The sequence below is a fragment of the Artibeus jamaicensis genome, unplaced genomic scaffold, assembly GCF_021234435.1.
Source record: "Artibeus jamaicensis isolate MK-2021 breed Jamaican fruit bat unplaced genomic scaffold, CSHL_Jam_final scaffold_847, whole genome shotgun sequence".
Taxonomy (NCBI): Eukaryota; Metazoa; Chordata; class Mammalia; order Chiroptera; family Phyllostomidae; genus Artibeus; species Artibeus jamaicensis.
Window position 1 is genome coordinate 25,394,797 of NW_026522057.1, and position 18,029 is coordinate 25,412,825.

An 18,029-nucleotide genomic window follows, 5' to 3' on the forward strand; every position below is an offset into this window, starting at 1 on the left:
ACACCTACTTAAATCCTGCCTCTTCTGGAAGGTGTGAACCTTCCGAGGCTTGAGGATGTTTTCTAAACTGGGAATACCTCGTGGAGTTGTAGGTTTTGTCTACAAATCTCTGGTTGCAGGGCTACACCCTGGCCGATGAGGAAGAGGACCCTTTGATTTACCAGCATCGAATGCTGAGGAGTGGCCAAGGGGATGCATTGGCGAGTGGACCAGTGGAAACGGGACCCATGAAGAAACTGCATGTCAGCACCATCAACCTTCAAAAGGCAGGTCCATTGTTTTTTGGGAGACTTGGAAAGGGGAGAGCGCCCTGCTCTCCTTTCTTGTTCAAAACTTTTAGCTTTCGTAAACTTCTGTTTAAAAGAACCGTTTAAAAACTAGCCCAAGAATTTTCCTGAAAATCTAGATACCATAAACTTAGGTCATTTTGTCTTTCTCAGGATGTCTGAATTATAAATTTCTTTTATTAGAGGGGAAATAAAGAACAAAGTGTCCTTTTGTGCTCCCTTGGCGCTTTAATAATAGAACACTTTGTTGCAAATAATGTGTTTACATGAACGAACACAACCAGCGAGCCCCCTAGTTAGCACTCAGGCTGATGCAGGCTCTGTAAAGCGGAGCTGCTCAGACTTCTTAGGCTCCCCGGCTGCCAGGCGCCTGTTAAAATGCTTGCCCGACTCAGGCCGTCAAACGCCCAGGTGATGCCCATTCTACCGGTTCATGGACGACACTTTGAGCAGCGAGCTCTTTGATCTCTGCAGATAAGTAATGAGTTCTCTGTGCCAACCAAAGCCTGGGATATAACCAGCTCCTCACCGTGTATGCCATTAGTCATGCCCTTGAAAACAGACAGTTTCAGAACCTCTGTAATGGATCTGAGCAGAATAATCATGGTCACCACACTGATTTTTAAATAAATATACCAGGTTGCTTGTTTTTCCCATTTTGCATTAGTCCTTAGTGCTTCTGGGCACCGTAAGCAGCTCGTGCTTTGGATTTAAACATAATATTCCCTGTCCTTTACCAGCAGCTGACCCAAGGCAGCTGCACCTCATGTGCAGCAGCAGATCAAGGTGCAGAACTGGGCAGGTCGGGGTCCCGGATGTCCTGGGCCGAGTCCGTGTGCATGTGCTTGCACACAGTCCAGAGCACTCGGGGTTTACTGCTGACTGCGGTGTCACGTGACCCTCCCAGACAGCTCGCAAGTGAGCGCTGCTGAGAGACACAGTTTCCCGTGGCATGGTGGGCGGTCCCTTGGTCAGGAGTGACGTAGCATTCCTGCTGTGGGCTTTGTGACTGCCAGTCTCAAACTCCAGGAGGAAGAGGAAGGTCATCAGTCACCTGGCGTTCCCAGGCAGTTTTGCAGCCACCCTGCTGACAGCTCACATTTAAGGGAAGGGCCGGGCAAGGAGGCCGTTTCCACTATACGTGCTCACTCTGCCCAGGTTCTTCCAACCAGGCAGCGGTCCCCCTGCTTTAGAGTTTGGCCTCTATTTTAGGAAATTCCCCAGTAAGCTAGCCTGCTTCCAGGAAGTTCCACTTTCTACCCAGGACTTGGAAAAACAAGCATACCCGCTGCCAAACAGAAAAAAGAATGAAATCTCTAGTTTATCTCACCTAAGAGCTCAAGTTCAGAAACCCTAAGCAAAATCCTCCACACACCTGCCTCTCGGCTCCATGTCATCCAAAAGTAAATCGTGCTTCTATGTATTTATCTGGTGATAGTGAAGGATGGGCGTGTTTACCAGTTTTAACCAGCTTTCAGAATAACAGTTTGCCACCTCAGTCACATCTCGATTGGCTGCACTAATGGAGGATTTACATGGTGCAGAAAAACCCGTCTGTATGTACCTGTTGAATGCCTTCCAGGGTTGTCAGCAGCATTTACTGCCTTGTGACCGTCTGCTGGGCTTACCTTCTGTGCGTGTGAGCCGACGGTCCACCAGCCTGCGCCAACAGTACCACACAAGGCAATCAGTGCGCGGTGGGCGGTGGCAGAAGAAAACTGACCTACAGCCGGTGTTTAAACAGTTAACTGCGGAACCCAGAGAACGGAGAGTTGATCGTGGTTTCAGTTGAAGAACAGCACGGGAAGGCCCATGTCAGGGACTTAGCCACATTGATAGATTGTGCTGCTGTCCATCAAGCCAACATTTTCAAAGGCCTTTTCTAGCACTTACCAGATGGCGACAATGACAATGGCAGTATCAGCTGGACACTGGAGTGTCTTCCATGTGACAGGCACTGCTGTGAGCACTTTACACACTGTATTGATTCATTTAATCTTCACAATAACACGATGAGTTAGGTACTGTCATTACTGTCCCCACTTCACAGGCGTAGACACTGTAGGGTCACAGGTTGAGGCACCGAGAGGTTAAGTCATTTGCCCAATGTCAGCTAGTAAATGGTGGAGTCAGGACTTGACCTATTGGTAGTGTGACTGCAGGGCCCAGTCTCTTAACCGCTGTGCTGAGTTCCCTGCCCCGACCTAGGCTCAGCCTCGGGTCCCTGGGGACAGAGACGTTCATAATGCTTTCTTGTGTATGTCCAGCTCTGAAACTGCTGGGCACTGCAGTACAGCCACCCAGGGACCCGGTGTGTGGGGAGGGTGCCAGGGATCCGAGGGCGGGAAGGGACTGACGGACCTGTTTCATCCAGCGGAACAGGGTCTAAAGGGCAAGTCTTGGTATCTAGTTTACTCTTCCCTCTAGTGCAGAGTTCTCATTGTTTGTTCGGTGAGAATCCTTCCTGCAGTTTTCAGTTTGCTTCTTCTAGAATCTCTGTTTCAGTGTCCGACATAAAATGTTAGTTTGTGTAATGTCACTCATTGGTAACTTACCAAAAACAGCAGAAAATCTCCACTTTACCCCAGGGGAGTGATGGGTGAGGTCATCAACGGTTAGGCGCTGTAGCACGTGGGGGTCTCTTTCACTCCCCGGAGAACTTCTCTAATTTATGTGATTTCTCCAGTTCAGGGAGGATCAACACGTGCCTACATGAGAAATCTTTTAAGAAGGTATTTTTTTAAGTTTGGGATTTAATAGTTAGGGCCAGGCCAATTCACAGAGATGTCATTTTGATAATAATTACAACCCTTTTTTTTGCTCATCTTTTCCAGCTGGGCCCTAAAGACAGCATTTTCCTCAGCTGAGGGAGGCTGAGGCTCAAATGCAGCAGACGGGTACTTTGCCCACAGGGCCACGGTTGCTGAGCGACAGAAGTAGGGTTCTGGCCAGGGGCTTCCAGGGGCTTCCCGCTCCAGCGGAACGGGCACCCCCGTGCCGAGCACTGCTGTGCCCTCTGTTACACTTGTACACTTAGCTCTCAAAGCACCCGTGAGGCCAGAGCTATTCTCCTTACTTTACAGAGGAGGAGACCAAGGCACAGAGGAGTGAGGTTACTTGCCCAAGGGCACACAGCCAGATTTTCCCTCAGTCCCCTGAGCTCCAGAGTGTGGGTGTCAGCCACTGCACCAAACTGCACTGCCCCTCTCCAGCGCCTGAGTCTTTCCGTCCACTTCTGGAAGCTGTCCCTGGTGGAACACTGGGTTCCTGGAGGGCTCAGAGTGTTGAGGACAGTTGGAGGGCATGTGCTGGAATGTAAAGATTAGATCTGCTCCATTCCTTTGGTCTCATCCCGCCATGGTGCTGTGTGCCTGGGGCTCACTGCTCACCTGATTGTAGCGGGACTCGTGTGCTGTCAGCCTGAGCACCGTGTGACTCTACTGTCAGGTCAGATGAGCCTCTGTCCTAATGCGGAGTGTGCCCAGGGCCCTTCACACACTGCTGGACGCCGTCTGTGGAACACACTCCGAATATGACAGTCCCCTCCATTCCGGGTCTGTAGACCTCTGCTTTGCTGGTGGAATCTAGCACAGATGAGTTGTAAAAGAGGCTTTATCCATACTGTGGTTCATTCTGGAGGTTGCTGGGTTTGCTTTATGGCTTTTAACTAGGTGTTGCTCTTTTGTATTTGTAATCCAGGGGATTTTAGCCCCCGAGGTGTTTAATTTTATAAATCAAAGTAGAATAATCATGAAATAGATGAGGGCTTTTTACAATGGACCCTTGAAGCTAATGGTTTTCCGTTGTCACCTGTGGGATGACAGGCCTGGGGAGCTGCCAGAAGGGTCTCCAAAGATGACTGGCTGGAGTGGCTGAGGCGGCTGAGCCTGGAGCTGCTGAAGGACTCCTCGTCCCCATCGCTGCGCTCCTGCTGGGCCCTGGCTCAGGCCTACAACCCAATGGCCAGGTACGACATGTCAGGGCTCCCCCTTCTTGGCTTCCGATGAGCGTCCAGAGGGTCCGTGCACAGAAGACAGTGTGCACAAGTCAGCGATAGGCTGTGGTCAAAGGCTAGTTTTAGTTCTGCTAACTTCCGGGGGAATGGGGGTGGGGTGGAGTAAAGGAAAAGGCAAATTGAAAAAGCTCATATTGCAGGAAAAGCTTCCATCTTAACCTTGCTAGTAGACCTTTCCTTAGTATATTTAGATCCAAAATTTTAATTACAAAGTTGCACAGTCATTTGCAATATTGAAAACAACTGTATAGTAGTTTAACCTGTTTCTAATAAACTGTATTCTCATTATTTATTGCTGCATTACAAATACCCCAAGGCTTAGTGGCCTGAAACAGTCATTTTATTTTTGCTCACGAGCCACCACTTGAGCAGGACTTGTGGGGACAGCTTGTCTCTGCTGCACAGAGTCAGTGGGGGTCTCTGTCTGGGGGCTAGAAGGTTGACTTTTTAAATGACTTATTCATGTGCCTGGCAAGCTGGGGCTGCGTATCGACCAGAAATTCAGCCCTGGTCGGGGCCTGGGTTCCTCTCCACGCCAAGCACTGGGTGGCTTACTCAGGCTTCCTCAGGGAATGCTGGCTGTGTTCAAGAGTGAGTGTCCCCAAGGAGGTGCATGGTGTCTTATGATGTTCCCTGGGAAGTCACAGAGTGTCACTTCTGCCATACTCGGTTCAGGGTAGTCACAGAGGCCCACTCACGTTCAAGGGGAGGAGATGCAGATGCCCCCTTTCGAGAGGGGAGCGGCACAGTTCTAGAGGAGCACTCACCACAGGAGAGTGTTGCAGCCTCTTCGGAGAAGAGCATTTGCCCTAAAAAACACTGTTTTAAACAGTAAATCTTAGACAGCTGTTAAAAATCTGTTTTATAAAAAGTTATAACATATGTAAAAGATTTATAGTGTAATGTAGGTGAATAAAGTGAAATACTAAATGGTATAAATGTGTGATTTCAACTATTAAAAGTATGTGTACGTAGGGAAAAGATTATTAATATAATTATCTCTAAGTAGGGAGGTTTGAGTGATTGTTTTCTCTTCACTTTTTTCTCCTAGTTTCCAAACTTTTCTACAGTGCACTGTTGTTATTTACAAGGAGGCATTAAGTGCTGATTTAATTAGCAGAAAGCAAGGAGCCCAGAGCAAGGCCTTTCACTTCACCATTGGCACAGCTGGTTTGCCGGTGGAGTGGACGCAGCAGGCGGTGGTGATTTAGTGGTGTGTTTAGTGACAGTGCTGGGACTGTTGCTTTGATGCTCTGATTCGGTTCATCTCATTCCTTTCAAGTGTCTTCACAACGCTTTAAAAACAGTCCCTGGGACCGGAGTTTGCGCAGTGTGCAGCTTGCGTGTGTTTGGCTGGTGCGGCCAACTCTCTTCTGTTCCAAGTCACTTTTGAGCTCAGTGTTGTCCACAGGAGAGTTGTGATAGTGCACACACGTGTGTTTGCCCCCTAGTGCCACACATTTTCACTGGGAACCCAGTATGGCCTTGGACCCAAGTCAGAAGGCTTATTTCTTAATTTGCACAGGACTTTTTTCTACCTTCATGTTGTCCTTTGAATTTCAACTACTTTTTCCATTACATATTAAAATTATATACATTGGTCTGGTTTAATCTTCTAATGTAACCAAAAGTGGATGCAGAGCAATCAAATGCTAAACCTGCACATCACAGGCACGCTATGCACTTTCCAACTCCCCTAAAAAAGAGGTAAGATCAACGGTCGCATGCCAGGGATAGCAGATATGTCCGCCCGCACGATGCTGTCGTGGTCTAAAGTGGTTTTGGTCATGTTGGGAATGGCACCTCTGGTTCCAGGTCCTTGTAAGACCCCAGCTATAAGAAGCTGGCGTAGAGAATCTTTAAAGACTTACGGCCCTGGATTCTGTTCTCCGGTGCTTCCGGTTCCTTAGGTTCAGTTGTCGTTTGTTTATCACCACCTGCCCCAAAACAGTTCGGTTGTATTTTGAACAACAGTCGCAGATGCTGCTTTGCCAGGCCCGGTTTTAGGGATTTGGACATCGCCTGAGAAATATCCCAAGAACTGTTTGAAGATTGTTTTCCGAATCCGTTCATGCCCGCTTCCGTGTCAGCAGTCCCCTTTCTGCCCATCACCCGGCTCCCTGCAGGGAGGAGAAGGGAGGCAAAAACTGCCACGAAATGTGCGTCTCACTTTGCTCTCCTTTCTCCTCCGCCCCCTCCTTTCCTGAGTGTCGCAGTGTCTGTCCCACACTGTAAAGTATAATAGTCACTAGCCACGGGGGTTATTTTCAGTGAATGAAAATTAAACAGGACCTAAAATTCAGTTCCTCAGTCACACTTAACACAGTTCATGTCCTCGGTGGCCGATGGCTGCTATATGGGCACAGAAGATACAGACCATTTCCAGCAAGTTCTGTTAGGCAGCGCTGGTCCGTGTAACCAACATTGGTGACGCCGGGAGCAGGTCGTCAGGCACAGCTCAGCAGCAGGCAGAGGCGAGGCAGGAATCTCAACCTCCTCCTCCGCTCCTCTCTGCCCTCAGGGATCTCTTCAACGCCGCCTTTGTGTCCTGCTGGTCTGAGCTGAATGAGGACCAGCAGGATGAGCTCATCCGAAGCATCGAGTTGGCCCTCACCTCACAGGACATTGCTGAAGTCACACAGACCCTGTTAAACTTGGCTGAATTCATGGAACACAGTGACAAGGTGAGATGTTTGCCCCCTGTCAGGTGGCGCCAGGGCACCAGCAGTGGGAGGGGAGAGGCACCCACAGGGCCCACTCGTGCTCGTGCCCCACCTGCCATTTTCCTATGCGTGGGCTTCTGCTCTCCTCCAGGGCCCCCTGCCATTGAGAGACGACAATGGCATTGTTTTGCTGGGTGAGAGGGCCGCCAAGTGCCGAGCATATGCCAAAGCGCTGCACTACAAAGAACTGGAGTTCCAGAAAGGTCCCACCCCCGCCATCCTAGAGTCTCTCATCAGGTAGGCCGCAAACCCTTTGAAATCGCCTTCGTCCAGAGTGACCTCTCTTCCCCCACTGTTTGCTGTCAGTTCACTGCAGTCACTCGGAGACTTCTGCTCTGTGAAATCGGCCCTCAGGTCTGGCCAACACATTTAAATGAGATGTGGCTGCAGATGGCTGTCCCCCATTTTCCAGCCACAATTGTCATTTCTGTTGAGCACCTGGGCTCCTGTTGTTTTCCCACCTGCGCTGGCTTGTCCCAGTGGAATCAGCCTGAGCAACTCCGTTTCCATAGCAGCCTAGGAAACATGGAGTTTATGTCTGGGTTAGATAGTGCTCTCTGGGGCGGGAGGGGGAGTCCTGCGTCCTGGGTCTCAGACGGCGCCCAGAGGCAGGGTGGGCTTTATCCACGGCCTGTGTTGGTGCCTGTGGCGGCACCCTCCTCTGGAGTCTGTGAGTACAAAAGGCAGAGCAAAGTCTGAGATGCCTTGGTCCTTCCCCTGCTTTGGCTCCGTGCTGTCCTCTCATAAGTGGGTTTCGAGTCTCCTGAGTATGGAAAAAATAGGTTGTTGAGTAAATTTTCTGCTGTTAGGAAATTACAAACAGCTTGAGATGTTAGCTCTGGCTCCTGGAGAACTGTTCCCTTCCCCTAATGATTATCAGAGAACATTAACTCTGGGATCCAGTTATCTTCATGTCACGGTTGGTTATGTCACTACAGGAAGTTTAGGGAAAACCAGCTGGTTGGTAAGCACCTCCGCCGTGGAGGGGACGGGCAGCTGTGCGTGGTGTTCCCATACTTGAGAGGAGGGTCGGATGGCCGGGCTCTCTGCTCACTCTGCTTTTGAGTAGGTACTAAAAGTGTTCCTTCAGATGCTTTGAAAAGTGACCAAAAAGGTAGGAATAGAGTTGTGATTTTGCCCAACTGATCGGACTTGGAGAGAACGTTGACTTGTGAACACCACGGCATTTTAACAACACGTCCTGTGAGGCAGCTTCAGTTTCAGACTGGACGCGCAGACGGGAATCCACCCGGCCTCCCGCCTCTGGCTTAGGTTGCGCAGTCTTGTTCGGTGACTAGTGAAATACCTGGTAACTGAATATCATGAACATCAAAGAAATAGTTCTGCATCTGCACTCCCCTGCTAGCCTTTTTCTGTCTGGCACCTCTCTGAACCCTCCCTCATCCTACCCAGATTTCTCCCCAAATCTGAGAAGTCCGGGAAGCATTAATGTTTATGCAGATGTATGGTAGAAAGATATGGTCAGGGGACCGGAGAAAGCATTCAAGCTCATTTAACTTATTAAGCCGATCTAATTGAAAATAAGTCTCAGAATTCCCTGCAGATGAACGTTGGCTCTAAGAAAATACACACACAGCTCTGTTTCCAGGTGAAGCGGAACTCGAAGCCCCGTGGTGTGTCCCTAGTCCGACTGAGCTCAGCTTGCCTCCCTTCAGTTGGTCTCCAGACCAGAAGGTCCACCCTATTTTTGTTTCCATTTGTAGCTTTTCTTTCCAGTTTTCTAAAACTGCTTTTTCTGAGCACCACTGTGATGTTCTGCCATCATTTTCACTGAAGAAGGTTTTAAGAAACAGCCTTCAGTGAAGCTGCCATTAAGGAAGGTGGCTCTCAACACTTCCCCAGCCCTCCTGTGGCCCAGTGGGAACTCCCCACTGTGGGCGGAAGGTGGTCTGGTCTCGGTGGCTTTGCTCTGCAGTGATGGATGGGATTCCCTTCCTCACAGTGGCTCCCTGCAGCCTGGTGACTGCCCCGCCGCTGACGAAGTACAGACGTCACCTGTTCTGTGCACCGCCCCCCCTCTCCCACTTTACTTTTCCTTCTCTTATTTTCTCTTCACCACTTTTAAAAGCTCATTCAAGTACATAACATTTGCATCAACTGCCTTCAATTCTTTTTGAAACAGGTTTATTGTACACAGAAATATCTGTGCACAGCTGATTCTGAGTTTTTGGTTTTGTTTTAAAAAGCTGTGCTGTGGTGACAATAATATCGTTCTCCTGCTGCTGGATCCATCCGCCAGTCTTCCTCCCTGTTGACACTTTTCCCCGTGCGCTCTGGGACAGATCAGGTCCTGGTGCGATCCCCAGAGCGGGCCCACATTGGACAGGGCAAACTGTACGCCTCCTCAGAGCTCACCTGCGTCGGTGAGCGTGACTACTTCTCGGGGGGACAGAGGGTTAGATGGGTATTCGATTACTTGGAAACACAAACACACACACGCAGCTCTTTCTTGGTTAGCCCACAGCATCAGGGTGCGGTCTGGCAGCCTGCTGACCTAGTCCACTCAGGCTGCTGTAAGCACCACAGGCGGGGGGCTTAAACAACAAACGTTTGTGTCCACACTGTTCTGGAAACTGGGAAGACCAAGGTCAGGGTGCCAGGTTGGTCGGGTTCTGGTGAGACCCTCTTCCGGGTTGCAGGTGTTTGTTCGCCTGGTGGAAAGCTCTGTGGGGTCCCTTTCATGAGGACACTAATCCCATTCCTGAGGGCCCCACCCTCACGGCCTAAACATCCCCCAAAGGGCCCACCTCCGACTGCCATTCAACATAGAATTGGGGGGGGGGGCACACAGTCAATCCATAGCGCCTGCTTTTCTTTCTCTACCCACGTGTTTATTTTAGCTTTTGTTGCCTCGAGCCTCCCTTTTGCTTTAGTTGTGGGGCATGTAGGAAATGAGAGAGAATCGTTAGATGCTTCTGCCGTAGGCTTCCTTCTCTTTATCTCCTTCCAACCCCTGATCTTTTTATCCTCTCTTTTCCGGAAGTATTGTGCTGCCTGCTACGCATCTCAGATTCCCCTGCCTGCTTGGGAAGTTTCTGTTTGAACGCCTGTCCCACGAGAAGCCCCACTCCAGTGCACTTGTCTCTACTCAGTTTATTTCTCTGAAGATCCGGAAGGTTCTGTTTTTAAGGTTAAGTAGGTTCCCAACAATCAAAGCACTGTAGATACAATTAAAAAATACAGAGTAAGAACCATGGCTTACCTCACACTGACTGGTTCAAGGGAATGGTTCTTTTTGGCAAGGAAAAAGGACTTCCTAAAAATCAGATCACTTGCGTCTATTAAGGCTAAAGATCTTCACTCAAGTGCAAAGTAGCTGCAGTGTTTTGGAGCCAGGTGATGGCATTGGTGTGCATGCTGTTGGGTGGGTTGGCCAGACCTGACCTCGGCCAGTGCCCGCTGCCCTTCGCAGAGCCCCTTGTATTGGCATCTGGCCCCCCACTCCTCCCTTGGTTCCCTGAGGCTGCAGGAAACTCAGTCTCCTCCTCACTGTTGGCCATACTCTGGTTTTTCGCTAAAACTTTTCACCGTGCTCTGAGTGTGGTGGTGATGATTTATTTGAAAATGAACAAGTGTTAGAAGTTTATTGTAGAAGGAAAAAGTAATGTGGAACATTTAAAACAATCTATATTTTATTTTTACAAAGCAAAATGCTTATAAACAGCGTGAGTCATTAACCATAGTGCTATCTACCTTCACTTTCCAGCCAGTTTCTGTAGATGAAAGAGGAAGCTCTTCCAGCTCTTTCCTTTCAGAGTAAATAAAATAGGTAAATCTGTAAACTGTGAACAGTTTCAGGCAGGTTTGTGCAGGTGCCCTCGAGGGAGCTCACCCCACCTCCCGCTCGAGCTCCTGGGCCACCCGGACCCACTTCCTGCTTTCGGCGCTGTGCCTGGGGCGAGGCCGGGCTGGGGTGGTGTCCGGTGCCCCGCAGTGTCCTCCAGTCGCGGCCGTCCTGGGTCAGCTCACCTCCAGCAGAACAGTTTTAGTCTTTTTTTTAGGTGTGAAGACTGAAGGTAATTTCATTGTATTTAAAGATAGAAACTCCTCTCTTCCACTGCCCCTTTTCATTTCTCTCTCGAATACCCAGGGCCTTTCCTTGAGAATCAAAGTGCGTGGCTCTGTTCAGCAAAGGGACTTGTTTTTTGCCCTCACCTAACCTTAGGCCTAATAGAAAGTGGATAAAGTCATCTCACAATTATTTTTTTCATAGAAAAATTATGTGGAAAAGAGAGAAGCTGCGCTATGTCAGGGGTTGAGGCAGAGAGCTAGCGCCCGAGAATTCCGTGTCAGGACCCATTGTCTTCGGTCCTTCATCCCATTCACTGTGACATCCTGGCTGCAGATACGTATCTTGTGCTCCTCAGAGACTTACTCTCCCACCGGGGACCACAGGCCGTTTTTCGTGCACACCCTTCCCGCCCTCTGCCCAGCCTCCGTTGTCTCCGTTCCTCCCCTCTGCTCCACCGCAGGCCTCCTTTCAGGGCTGGAAGTCTTCAGGGCGGATTTTCATCTCCACCCGCTTGAGGGAGTAGGTGGAGCCGTGCCAGCCGTACCAGGTGATGCCATCCAGGTGCTTGTTGTGTTCCCCGAGGCGGTAGAAGACCCCGTTGAGGTTGGAGTCCGTGCAGCAGTTGTACCAGTACCCACCTGGGGAAGGAAGCAGATCGGCGCCAGTGAGCCAAGCATGTCCTTCGCTCGGGAGTGGCTGACAGACTAGACTGCAGGGGTTTGTCTGGTAGTTTTGTGAATGAAGAGTAGCCAAGCAATCGGAGCCGATAGAGAAAGGAAATACCAAAACTCGGGTATCAGCCGCGAAGTTATGATTCACACCTTCCCTTCACGTGGCTCTAAGGGCTTCAACCAGAACTTCCCCCCTGCACCTCCACCCCCATCTCACCTTTGCGGAGCTGTGCACACTTGTCTAGGCAGTTGTCATTGTCCTTGTCCTTGGTGCTGAAGGCTGTGTTGTTATGATAGATGAGGGCGTCGTTCCCCACATTACCGCTGTAGTTCCCCAGGAAGAGGCGGTAGCTGTTCCGTTCATTGCCCAGAGCAAAGTGGCTGTACTCGGCGTAGCGTGCGTTGCCCTCCCAGTCCTGCGGGAGGAGGCAGAGGCTGAGAAGCTGGGCAGCGGTGCCATTCCCCCCGCCCCACCCCACCCCTTCTCTCTCCAGCCACAGCCCTGCCTCTGTCTGCTGCAGGGAACCTAGTCAGCTTCACGACCTGTTACCTTGCAACCTGGGAGTTAGAACACAAGGGTCCCAGACCGGACTTCTCCCCTGAGTCCCCACATGGCCTTGGTGAGTGAGTATCTCTTTCTGTGTCCCCTCACTTCCCTGTTCGTGAGGTGTGGATTTGTGTTCTTACAGTTCCCAACTTACAGATGTCATAAGAGTAATTTGAGAGTATAGCGATGCTTCAAGGCCTTTGATGAGGGTCACCATCATCAAAGCCAGCCATCCTAGCCAGGATCACTAGATTTACCCATAGAGGACCTTGTGCCCCAGGTTGCTGGCCGTTGGATTACTGGGCTCTGGCCTGAGTGCGGCCTCTCCCCGGGCCCCTGCAGCCTCACTTTTCTGAAAAGATAGGGAAGGACCTATTCTTTCTCAACTGCACTACAGCCTCAAGGAAAACCATCACCATAAATACACGGGCCTAAAGCGAGTAAGAGTAGGAATGGTGCCCCCAGAGTTTGCACAACTGCGCGTGGCGGTCTGGTCCGGTGCTGGGACCCAGGCCTTGTGCTCACCTCCATCTCCACACGCAGCCGGGTTGGCCGTCGGGAGAGGCGGTGGATGTGTTCGTTCCCCAACCAGAAGTCCCCGCGGATACTGCCGAAGCCCTGCTTGTACTGCTTCCAGTCCTGGTAGAAGGAGACGAGGCCACTCTTGCGTCTCTGAATGATGGTCCAGCCACCGCCTACCATCTCCATGTCACAGAACACCTGAGGCAGAGAGGATGCTCTGGTCAGGGACCCACAGAGGCAGGAGCATGGGCGGACCTCACCTCCCTTCTTCTGTCCCTGCAGAGCCAGGGACGTGTACACAGGCCCACTGTGGCACGATCCTGCCACGGTGTGGGCAAGCTGGGGCAGGGGGCTCGCTGAGGGAGAGTTACCAACCTTGAGGATGGGGACAAGGGAGCACTCATCGAGTCTGAAGGGAAAACTCCAGGTACTTCTGACTGGCCCAGTCCCCAAAGACCAGCTGCTCTAGGACACGGCAAGAGCTTTTAGCCATTAGGGGTTGGTCTGGAATTAGCTAACCTATGTTAGAAGGCTGCTGTTTAGCTGATAGTGATTCAAAAAGGCAAAACAGGTACCTGGATTTTCCCCTTTGTAAATGGAGTGTTTGGATAGCTCCCTGGTATTTGCTGTGTTTGTTTCTATCTTGAGTTTGCACTTCATTAGGCTGTGACTAGCCCTCTTGTCCCTTTGAGGGCATGGAGGACAGATGATGGAACATGGGCAGTGGGTGGTGATGGCCTCACCTCCAGCTCAGGGCTGCCCAGGAAGTCATCAGGAGGAAGCTTGTACACTCCAGAGATGCGGTAGTTCTTCTGGTAGAGGGACGAGCAATCATAGATGGCATCTGCAAAAGGGACAGACCACAACCGTGAGCGTGCATCCTGGGCTCCCCGGCAGGCAGCCTTCCTGCTGCACAGAAATGGAAAGTTTAAGCACACGGTGGGAATGGGCTTTCCACCATGCACGTCACGCAAGTGCTCAGCACTAGGCAGTGTTGGGTATGGGAGGCCGAGAGCTGGAGTGTTTTTGGCTTTGCTGGACCTGGGACTGAGGGATGGGGGAGCCCTTCACCCAGAGAGCATCCATAGGACAATCAAACAGGTGACTTCAGGCTTACTCTGAAATAAATTATCCTGCAGTAGCTCTAGGCCACAAATCTTAGAATTATGACAGCGTATGAGGCCACCTAATGGCTCCAATACGTCCAACTTCCGGGCCAGCCAGCCTCTGTTACCAGGTAATCATGAGTGTTTCATGGGGTCTGGTTTTGCTGCTGTTCTTGGTTTGTTCGGGTGGGTGGTTGGTTTTGTTGTTTTTCAGAGGTAAGGGCTACCAGGGTCCTAATAAGGGAGATAGATTTATAATCCTACCTGCCCCCCCAAACCTTAATCTCACACAGCTAGATGAATGCAGGTGTACTTTGAGGGACCCCTGGAGGGTTCTCCTGGCTCAGTTATTAGAACAAGGACATGAGAGCCTGGGACTGGCTGGTTTTCACTCTGGGGTTGATTTAAACGTTTCCCTGCCTACCCCGGGGACTGCTGCTTCACGGCAGATGGTTTCCTCATTCTAAACATTGAAGACTTCGTGGGGGCACAGCCTTTCCTGAAAGGATTCAGTGAGCAGGAGCCTCGCCGACCAGAGACACTTCTGCCTTCTGTGTCTCGGACCTTCTCTTGCTGACCAGCGCCCTGGGCCTTCGAGAAGAGTACACAGGTGGCAGACGGCAACGCTTTTGCCGTGGGGATTGTCTGAGGAGAGAGGGATGGGGAGGGGAGGGGCTGGCCTTTGCCAGCGGAGTCCTTCACTCTGTTACTGATGAAAGCACCAGTTACTGCTTTTTCCCAAGGGCTGCCTGCTCACAGCGTGTAAAGGTGACCCAGCCCCGGGTAACAGAGGAAAAATAAGGAATGTTGTCCTGGACAAGAAGATTGAGTCCCAGCAGGAGAGCTGCGTTTGACCCCAAGAAGCTCCCTGCTGGGGGGGTGGGAAAAGCCCTGGTTTGGAGAAGCAGGAAGCGGCACACTCAGACCCCTCCTCCCGGCCTGCTTTTCTCTGTGTGTGGTCTCGTCTCACAGACCAAGTCAAGACTCACTGGTCTGGAAAAGGGCCAGAAGAGACGGCCTTCTCAGTCCCGAACTGAGGGTCAGGAAGTACGTGCTTAGAGCGTGATTTACACACGTAGGTTTAGATAGCAGAGCTTTTGAGCTTAATTTCAAGTTAAAACTTTTTCATTTGAACTGAGGGTAACCAGTGACTTACTCTGTCTGTTCTTTGTGACCAAAAAGCCTTAATAAGAAAGGACGTATCTGTAGGATATGCTCCTTCCAACTGGTAATTCCCTGACAGTTTCAGAAAACCGAATCTCTCTCTAACAAATTCACCTGGGCCCATCTGAGCCAAGCTGACCAGAAACTGAAAGTTATTTTGCACAAGAAAACATTAACTGTGTCTTATTTTTGGCCTCCTAAAAAAAAATCCAAATTTCAGCATTACGTTTTCTCATTTCCTGTGCTGTTAGGGAGAATTTTATTTGAGGTCATGGGGAAGGTAGAGGTGTCAGGACTGAGGAGACTTGAGGAGCTGTCCTTTCCTGAACACAGAGGAAGGCATCAGAAGGGCCCAGGCAGTGCCGTGCGCTTCCTTCTGAGCCGATGGGAAGAGCCAGGTTTGCAGAGAGAGGATCCAAAATTCCACTGAGGCCCACTCCACTGAATGTTAGAGACATAAAAGACCTGTTTTTGGCAAGACTTTGCCTCTGGAGCAACAGACGTTTTGGTTTTGGTGCTCACTCTGCTTCCTCAGGACCGAGGGTATAGCCCCTCAGCTCTGGGTGAGGAAGGGGACCAATCAGGAAACTTGAACCCACTTTCTAAGTCTTGCTGTGTGACTTTGGGCAAACCACATAATCTCTCTGTGCTTTAAGGTGGGAATTCATACCTTCAGTGTGCTGAAACATTGGGTGAATAAAGAGACCTGTGAAGGCATTGGTAAATTTACAGAACGTTGGAAAGCAAAAGGAATACTCCATAAACCTTTAGTAAAGAGAAAATAGCATGTACCCAAGAAAGTATACCCCCAAAGAACCCCCAGTCAATGTTCTGATGGCCAGGTTACCTAGAAGCGCTGCCACAGATGGGAGACCCTGGGCCGTCTGAGCGCAGGGTGGTGAGAACCTGTGGACACATGCTCCTTACCTGCTGAGGTCTGCGTGAGAGTCTGCGCAGCTTGCAGCTGCATGATGTCGATCTGGTTGTTCATTTCGGAGTACTTGCCCTCGGCCTCGGTGAGCCGCGACTCCATGCGCTTGGTGCTGCTCTCCAGCTCCATCACCTGCATGACCACGTTGACCCAGTCCTTCTCCTGCTTCTGGCTCAGCTCACTCAGCAGACTGCTGAGGTTGGCAATTTGGGCCTTGAGCTCCTTCACCTCCTCGCAGCAGGCAGCCCCTTTGAGCTGTGCAGGTGTCTTGCGCTTAGTGGGCTTCTGTGGCCACACTGGGTGACTGACAAAGGCCAAGATGAAAATGCAAAGCCAGGGCACAGCTGAAAGGGTCTTTTTCAGCATCTTTCGTGGGCCTGGGTAGACAGGCTCTTCCTGTAGAGGAATCTGGATGTGCCCAGCTGAGTTGCAAAGCTGCAATAATTACAGCCTCGCACTTCCACTGTCGACGGGCTCACCACTCTGTTTTCTCTTTCCTTACTCTTTCTTAGCCTTTGTCAAAGCTTGAGTTTCTGAAAATGTGGCTTAATTGGGTATCCTATAGCTTTCCTTCCCAAGCCCGAATGCCCTGCAACTCAGCATCTTAAATATCGTTTGCTGCCTGTACCTCCACCCTATGTGGATGACGCTTTAGCCCCTCCCAGTTCATCTAGGAGGGTCAGGTGCCTGTTGGGTGAAGTCAGCGTGAACTTAGGCCAGCGAAGGGGAGGAGGGAGACAGGGCGAGTCTTTCTTTCCTTGCCTGCATGCAGAGTCTCTGGGCCGAGACAAAAGGACTGAATTTGTGTTTCCAGTTTTGCCTATTAGAGTGTGCCCCTGCCAGCCACTGGCTCAGCACTATCAGCAAGCAGGGCAGGGTCAGAAGAGTTTCCAAATTCCATTCTAAAGGTTATGTAACCATGGGGTGAGCATAAGGTAGGCAGCGAGAGCTGGGAATAAGACTCCACTCATCCACGGAGGCCTGTTAATATAATCCATGCTGTTTGTAGGAGGATCTGGTATATTTTGGCATCCTGCTGAATGGGCTTTTAACAAGGCTGCTTATTCCTTTCTCTGATCGTCATTCGCTGTTTTACAAAACCCCCATTCAACCTGGATCTAACACGATCTCACATTTGAACATTTACAACTTAGAAAAGCTCTAGAAAGAGGAAGATGTGGTAAATCTCTTAGGAAGCAAAAAAGACTTTGTAGATCATATCCACAGGATTTGCTCAGTTATCTATCTTTTTACATACTTTCAACAAAGAGCGGGCTTCTCACACTTGACTTTAGGCGAGGAGGGGTCAGAGGTGATGGCAGAAATGAGAACTCAGGAAAAAGGGGACATAGTTCTGGGTTGGTCGCCTGCATCCCCACTGGTCTGCAGACAGAACAGAGAGCCCTTGGCCCACAGTTCAAAACTTGGAAAATATATTAAATCATAGAGAAAAGAGTCCCCATCACCAGTTAAGTCCATAGCTAGAGTCTCATCTTCCTCTCCCTATGCAATATAGTTTGCAGATCTGAGTTTTCCTCCACTCATACATGATATTCCTGAGAATGGGGATATTGTACTTTTCCACTGAAAACAGGTGAGAAAAGCCTGGGTTTCAGCAAACTTTAAACCCTTAAAATGAGCTTTTCAAAAGAATGTAGACGAATGTCCCTTTGTCCTTCGACAGGAACCCCGTCTTTGTAACTTACTCCTGTGCTCTCCATGTCATGGAGCCACTCGGCCGGTCTCGTCCTGCTGCTGTTTGGTGTGGGTCCTTTGCAATGGGCCACGCCGACCCCTGGCACCTCCCCTTCCCTGCCATGATCCTCCAGAGTCCTTTCCAGCCAGGGCTTCTAGCTTCTCAGAAAGTCATTCTGTCCAGGCAGCTGGAGTTACCAAACAATTTTTTTCCCTATAAATCAAAAAGCAGTAGTGGATCCTGTGGATCCGGGTTTATTTTCCCACATTGTCTCCTTTGCCTGCTGAGGGGTGAGGGAGGATGTTGCTGGCACCCTGTAGTAACTTGCCATACT

General features: G+C 50.3%; 2 protein-coding genes across 3 annotated transcripts in view; one reads left to right on the top strand and one right to left on the bottom strand.

Annotated features, from left to right (window-relative positions):
* Window positions 1-18,029, top strand: part of MTOR (mechanistic target of rapamycin kinase) — a 109,879-nt gene that overhangs the window by 38,252 nt on the left and 53,598 nt on the right. For both annotated transcript variants that reach the window (XM_037165639.2, XM_037165638.2), the window contains exons 25-28: window positions 120-266; window positions 4,112-4,254; window positions 6,824-6,986; window positions 7,117-7,262. In XM_037165639.2, coding sequence (XP_037021534.1) covers window positions 120-266; window positions 4,112-4,254; window positions 6,824-6,986; window positions 7,117-7,262 — 599 coding nt within the window. The remainder of the gene's footprint in view (window positions 1-119; window positions 267-4,111; window positions 4,255-6,823; window positions 6,987-7,116; window positions 7,263-18,029) is intronic.
* Window positions 10,656-16,617, bottom strand: ANGPTL7 (angiopoietin like 7). The gene is made up of 5 exons (XM_037165640.2): window positions 15,996-16,617; window positions 13,542-13,642; window positions 12,802-12,996; window positions 11,947-12,145; window positions 10,656-11,696 (listed from the first exon to the last, which is right to left on the bottom strand). The coding sequence occupies exons 1-5, from the start codon at window positions 16,363-16,365 to the stop codon at window positions 11,527-11,529; spliced, it is 1,035 nt and encodes a 344-aa protein (XP_037021535.2). The 5' UTR covers window positions 16,366-16,617; the 3' UTR covers window positions 10,656-11,526.

Coding starts and splice junctions, on each gene's coding strand:
- ANGPTL7 (XM_037165640.2), bottom strand. CDS start 16,365: ATGCTGAAAAAGACCCTTTCAGCTGTGCCCTGGCTTTGCATTTTCATC. Junction 13,643..15,995: donor TCTCACGCAGACCTCAGCAG/GTAAGGAGCATG, acceptor TCCCTTTTGCAG/ATGCCATCTATGATTGCTCG. Junction 11,697..11,946: donor GTGTGCACAGCTCCGCAAAG/GTGAGATGGGGG, acceptor TTCCTTCCCCAG/GTGGGTACTGGTACAACTGC.